The sequence below is a fragment of the Cervus elaphus genome, chromosome 13, assembly GCF_910594005.1.
Source record: "Cervus elaphus chromosome 13, mCerEla1.1, whole genome shotgun sequence".
NCBI classification, from domain to species: domain Eukaryota; kingdom Metazoa; phylum Chordata; class Mammalia; order Artiodactyla; family Cervidae; genus Cervus; species Cervus elaphus.
The window spans coordinates 50,384,718-50,390,717 of NC_057827.1; the positions used below are offsets into that span (position 1 = coordinate 50,384,718).

The window sequence follows — 6,000 nt, forward strand, 5'->3', positions numbered from 1 at the left end:
CTCCACCTTACTGCTCCTATGATCAAGAACCATGTCCTAGTCTTTGAATAATCAATGCCTCGAATAGTATCTAGTTCATAGGAATTACTAAATAATTAATAAATAATAAATGTTCGTCAATTGAACTTAAATCCATATCATAAGCTTTTTAGGTATGCAGTTTTATGACCATAAGTACATCCACATTGTTGTGCTCCTGAGAAGTTATCTGGACTCCCTGCCTGTAGGCCAACTTACCTCCTTCTCATCTCTATATTCTTGCCAGGGGGAATCTTTCTAAAATGTAAAGGATGTTACTAGATGAGGTAAACCCTTTTATTGCTTCCCACTGTCTACATTTGTGGTTTTATCACAATCTTTTCATAGATCCAAGCTGCAGTGAGAAAAAAAATCATTGAACCAAGGTTTTCTAAATTTTTTTCAACTTAAAAGTTAGCTGAGTTAATGAATGGCAGTCAGAATAAGAAATACTGAAATATGCATGGGAGGTGAAATAAGCTTTATTTTAGATATGTTCACTGTCATATGCCTGTGAAATAAGCAAGAGGAGCCATCTTGAAGGCAGTTGCATATATGAGGGTGAAACTCAGAAGAGAGTTTTGGGATGATGATCTGTACCATAAGCATTTAAGTGAAATCAAGGGAACAAATAACATCTTTTGAGGAAAACATAAAAAGTGTTTAAAGGTGATAAAACAACATTTAAGAACTAGCATAGGAAGAACAGCCATAATAGTAAAAGAAAAAACTACATTTAAATCTCTTTCTTGTCCCGCTGCCATGGTTTAAAGAGGGCAAGACCTTTGATACTAATGGACAACCCAAAGCATTTTTAGTGGTTTTGCTGTTTTCTCTACTGGAAGGATGATTTTTATCCATCTCTCTTGAATTTCCCTGGTTCTTTCTCCTTGGGAAAAAAGATAATAATAATTCAGAAGTCAGATATGTTGGATGAGACAATTTTCTTGCCTAAATAGTAGAAATGGAATTTTTTTCTAAAAAGAAAATTCTCCTGCTAATAAGAATTCTACTCTCACCTTGACAGAAAAAACAAAAATTTCTCTCAAAAATGAAATCTAAAAAGCAAAAAAAAAAAAAAAATCTAAAAAAAATTTTTTAATGGGATCTACAGTTTGTTTATTTATAGTGAGATTTTTGCTTCACTACAATTCAACTGAAGACGAGGAATTTGTTCTGTTTTCAGTACTTTCTCTCACTTTGCAAAAAAATTATCTAGTCAGTAAGAGTAGTCCAAGGCCATAAAAAATCAAAACTAAACCTTAAAAGTTACAGTATTTTTGGAAGCAGTGGAGCACATCATCAGAGAGATCAAGGATGTGGTAATTACACCTTGCATTGTATGCCAGCTTCAGACCTCAATAGCAGTGCAACTCTGGTCAGATTACCTTCTATATGCTTTGGTTTGTCATCTAATGATAATATCTACTCCATGGAGTTGTATTGAAAATTAGATATGTGCATAAAGTACTTCTTAGAATGTTGACACATCGTCAGTATTCCTTAAGTATTACTTGCCTTTTAAAATGTATCAAAATGTTCATTGAGTGAAAAATGAAAGTAAACCAGCTCAGAAAATTGGTAAATAACTTATGATTCATCTACTTGATGGAAAGCTATGTATTTCATTGTAGTATGTACATATTATATAGACATAAAGAAAATATAAAAGAGGAGTTATTTGAAAAAACTAGAGAGACCGCCCTGGTGGTTTGGTGGCTAAGACTCTGTGCTCCTAATGCAGGGGGCCTGGGTTCGATCCCTGGTCAGGGAACTAGATCCTGTGCACTGCAACGAAAGGTCTCACATGCCGCACCTAAGACTTGGTGCAGCCAATAAATACTTTAAAAAAAAAAGAAAAAAAAAAGAAAAAACTAGAATTTCTCTCTAAAATATAGCTGTAAATGTATTTTTCAAGTTCACAAAGCATTTGTGTTATAGGAAATAAACTGTGTTATTTCCTAATTACATACAGTGTTATCAGTTTACTTTCCTATAATGTGTTACTAAACTAGCAGATGAAATATACAAGTAAATGCTTACCAATTTGACTTAAGTAATAACTTGAGGAAACAGTTTAATGTACTTATGAAGATAAATAGTACATTAACCTATAATCTAAAATCTGTAGCTTTCTATTAGCCCAAACGCTAGTGGAAGTGACTTTGAAATAAGAACAAGGAAACCAGGCCCACATTTGTTACTGTCTTATCTTAGGACCTTGTACAAGGGTTTCTTTTTCTGTCTGGGCTTCTGTTTCTTCATTTAGAAGAGAGAAATTCTAATCCTAGAATTCTAATCTAACTTTTTTCCTATTTCATGAATTTTGTGAGAAGCTATCATTGAGCAACATGTAAAGCAATTGGAGCCTATTTTATTAAACTACATAATTTTTTAAAGGATATTATTGATTAGGACAGTAAAGAATAACCTGCAGGCAGATCCTGCAAGGTTGTTCAACAGACAGACACACTTACCTTCCTGTCAGCACAGTCCATGTTTGGCAGGTATAGTCCATTCCTTACAGGAAGCAATAGATGCTTCATTGTGTTTCAAAAGTCAGCAAGCTTTTACAAAACGCTGTAATTGACATTTTTCTCGTTTCTGAGATCAAATTTTCTTAAATCATTCAACCTGGATAAACTGAGAATGTGGTTGATCTAGTTGTTGAAATATAGTAAAGACATTGCAAAACATGATATTTAAGTATTTCCTCCTAACCTCTTACCGTCACAAGATGTAAGAGTTCTAAGTGGAAGGATATCTTAATGTATGAAGAAACTAAAGTAAGATGAGTCCATCTGTAAAGAAAAAACCAAAAGAAGCACAACGCAGACTCATCTCAGTAATTTAGCATTCCATTGATTCATAATTCATAGTGATAATAACTATGCAGATTAGAGCTTACTTTTACATTATGAGGAAGTTTTTTTAATAGAATAGCAAATGATATTGTGGGAGAGAGATATAGTTAACTAACCTGAAAGTACTATTTTCTATCTTTCGGGACTTCCTTGGTGGTCCACTGGTTGAGAATCTGCCTTCTGATGCAGGGGATGCGGGTTCAATCCCTAGTCAGGGAACTATGATCCCACGTGCCGCAGAGAAACTAACCCTGCATGCCACAACTAAAGAGCTTGCACGCTGCCACTACTGAGACCGTGCTCTCCAGAGCCCATGCATCACAGCAGGAGCAGCCCCTGCATGGCAACTGGAGAAACCAGCACGCAGCAACAAAGACCCAGCGCAGCCCAAAATAGGTGTATTGTCTTAACTTTTTAGTCTATGCTGAGAAATTCTGTTAATGGCATATCAAGGTTTCTACTGGCTTCTACAAGTTTTCTAGCTGTTAGCCATTAATTCAGGTTATTAGCATATTTTACAATGTAGTTAAAATTTCACAGTGACATTTTTCTCCCCTCTCCTCCACAGTTCACCTTAGTGAAACTTTGTCTTAAAGAATCTATGTGATCCTAGGAATCATACTATTCGGAGAGTATAACAGAGCACTGGTTCTTATCACTAGGGAAAGTCCAACTAATACAGAGTCATCTGTAAGTACAGTGAATTGTCTAGTAAATCTTCTAGTTCAAGTATTTGCATCACTAGCTTAAAACTGTTTTAATGTCTGTATAATACTTGTGTAAAATTTACATTAGAGAAAATTGTGGTAATCAATTTAAGCAAGATTTTCCTTTTTCCCTGAGATCATAACTACATTTCTCAAAGCAGAGATTTTTTTATGCCCCGAATTGTTTCATGTCCCTATTTTCTGTTAACAGAACTCTTGATATATGCAGTCATCCATTTAACTTGAGCTGTTTTCAATGTTGCATGCAGCTGATGAGTCCATCTAAACCAGTGGGTATGACTCTGAGAATACCCTCATTCCTGTAGTGTCTGGCTCAGTGCTGTGTTTATTTGCAAAGGACCCTCATGCATGGATCCATATAAATGAGGCAAGCTGGAGCAGACTAGACTGTGTCGCTCACCAGTCTTTGAGGAGGGAGAATTGTGTATATGAAAGCTGCTGGGTATGAGCTTCCCTTATAGAGAAGATTTCTGTGTGTATGACATCAAGCAAGACTTTTGGTTGAGGTTTTATGCTTACTGTAAAGAAAATAGTAAGAAAAAGGCAATTGATGATCTAATTCTCTAAATCTTTTGAGACACAAAACTCTTGCTGATGCAATGAATCTGATCTCTCTCCCATAGAGTAGTCTAAGAACCCTATAGAATGACTTCTGAACTTTTGAGTCCATTTTCAGTTTAGTTGGAGAATTTTTAATCAACTGAAAAATCACTTATATTTGACTCAGAAGTATATAGAGTCAGTGCTAGCCTATTTATATTACTCAGGAATAGAAACTTTTAAAATGTAGTAGAGAAAATCTGGTTTTATTAGCATCAAACCATTTTTATATACTTAAATTGTTTTGATGAGACTGAGACATCGTTTTTCCAACCTAGCCACCTAATACCTGGCTTTAAAGAGAAGAAATGTAATGCATGACAATTATACAGTATACCAACATATCACTTATTAAGCTCAGTAACAGGTGTAAGAATGATAGTATTTCTGTATTGAAAAATGCACTTCTTGGGTGAAAAATTGGTTTGAAACTGCTCAACATTTAATATGCCATCTTGTCATGGCATAATAGTGATTCATTCATAACTTTAATGCAAGTAGGTAGATGTATTAAAACTAGTAGCTTATGTTTTGCATGTAGCCGCTAAAACTGACGCAATCTGAAGATGGGGTTTAAGTGTGTGTTTTTGCTGTTTTTTTAACCTCAAATCCTTGGCACTCTGCGCCCGTGTCTCTCACTTACAGTCATGCTTTGTTTCTTCACATGACGACCAGAAGTGCTCGGTCACAGCTAAATACTGTCCTTTTTCAGTCAAAACATTCCTGACAATAATTGCACTTTTTATGTTCTTTACTTTTTTCCCCTCCCACCCCACTGCCCTCAACTTAGGTTGGAAAGGCTGGTGGACGTCCTGAGGAAGAAGATTGGAACAGGGACCATGAGGACAGTGATCTGAACTGAAAAAAAAAAAAAAAACGACAGTCTGGGGAAGCAATCACATCTGGTGACCAGGCTGCTTCATTCAACACTGTGTAAACACTAAAGCCTTAACTTAGCAAACAGTTGTTAGAAGTGGGACACTCCAACCACATTCCAAGCTGAGATAAAATCAAATCACAAATGTTTAACCACTTTGCTGCTGACTTGAGTTATTTATCCAAATGTATTAACTGCAGACTTTTACCAGTGAATAGCTGTAAAGTTGCAGCTTATTTGTAATTATTTTATATCTCACTGTATTTAATATAAATATTTTTGCTGGAAGACCATTATAGAAACATAGTAAAGTTGGTCAGGATCATATCTTCACATATGGACCTTTCTGAGTCAAATGCAGCAAAGTAAATATTGTCTAAACCTTAATCCACTGTGTTAGGTCAAAACTTCAAATACATGCATTTTTCAATATAGAGTTTATTTCCTAACCAATAAGAGAAGCACATACATAAGAAGCATATATAGTCTTCCTTCGACATATGCATGTAATCTTTTTTAGTATTAAAGAATATTAAGTATAGATACCAAGAATCAAATGTATAATTTGCTTTAATAAGAGCTTGGCATATTAAAATTACATTAATCAAAGCATGATTTTTTTCCACTACAAATAATGCACACTGTTTTCAATAAAAAGAAAGTATTGTTAATGTGTACTTATAAATTCATGGTGTTGGTATTTTTTAATGTTGGGTCTGAATAATGATCTAAACTCTATTTAAGCCATAGTAATTGCCCAGTCTGTCTACTCAGGTGGGATACTTTTGGGTTGAAAATTAGCATGTGTCACCATGACATGAAAAGGCAAGCACCCATGAAACATATGAAGTATTCTTTTTTTTTATGCCTTTTTTTATGCCTTTATTTAGACTGTCATTTGAATTTTTGTTAC

The 6,000-nt window shown here is 34.8% G+C and overlaps 1 protein-coding gene across 3 annotated transcripts in view; it reads left to right on the top strand.

Annotated features, from left to right (window-relative positions):
- The window catches only part of MIPOL1 (mirror-image polydactyly 1), a 284,447-nt gene extending 278,675 nt beyond the window's left edge, over window positions 1–5,772 (top strand). For all 3 annotated transcript variants that reach the window (XM_043921650.1, XM_043921652.1, XM_043921651.1), the window contains one exon: window positions 5,001–5,772. In XM_043921650.1, coding sequence (XP_043777585.1) covers window positions 5,001–5,067 — 67 coding nt within the window. In that variant the 3' untranslated portion in view covers window positions 5,068–5,772. The remainder of the gene's footprint in view (window positions 1–5,000) is intronic.
- The last annotated feature ends 228 nt before the right edge of the window (window positions 5,773–6,000 follow it).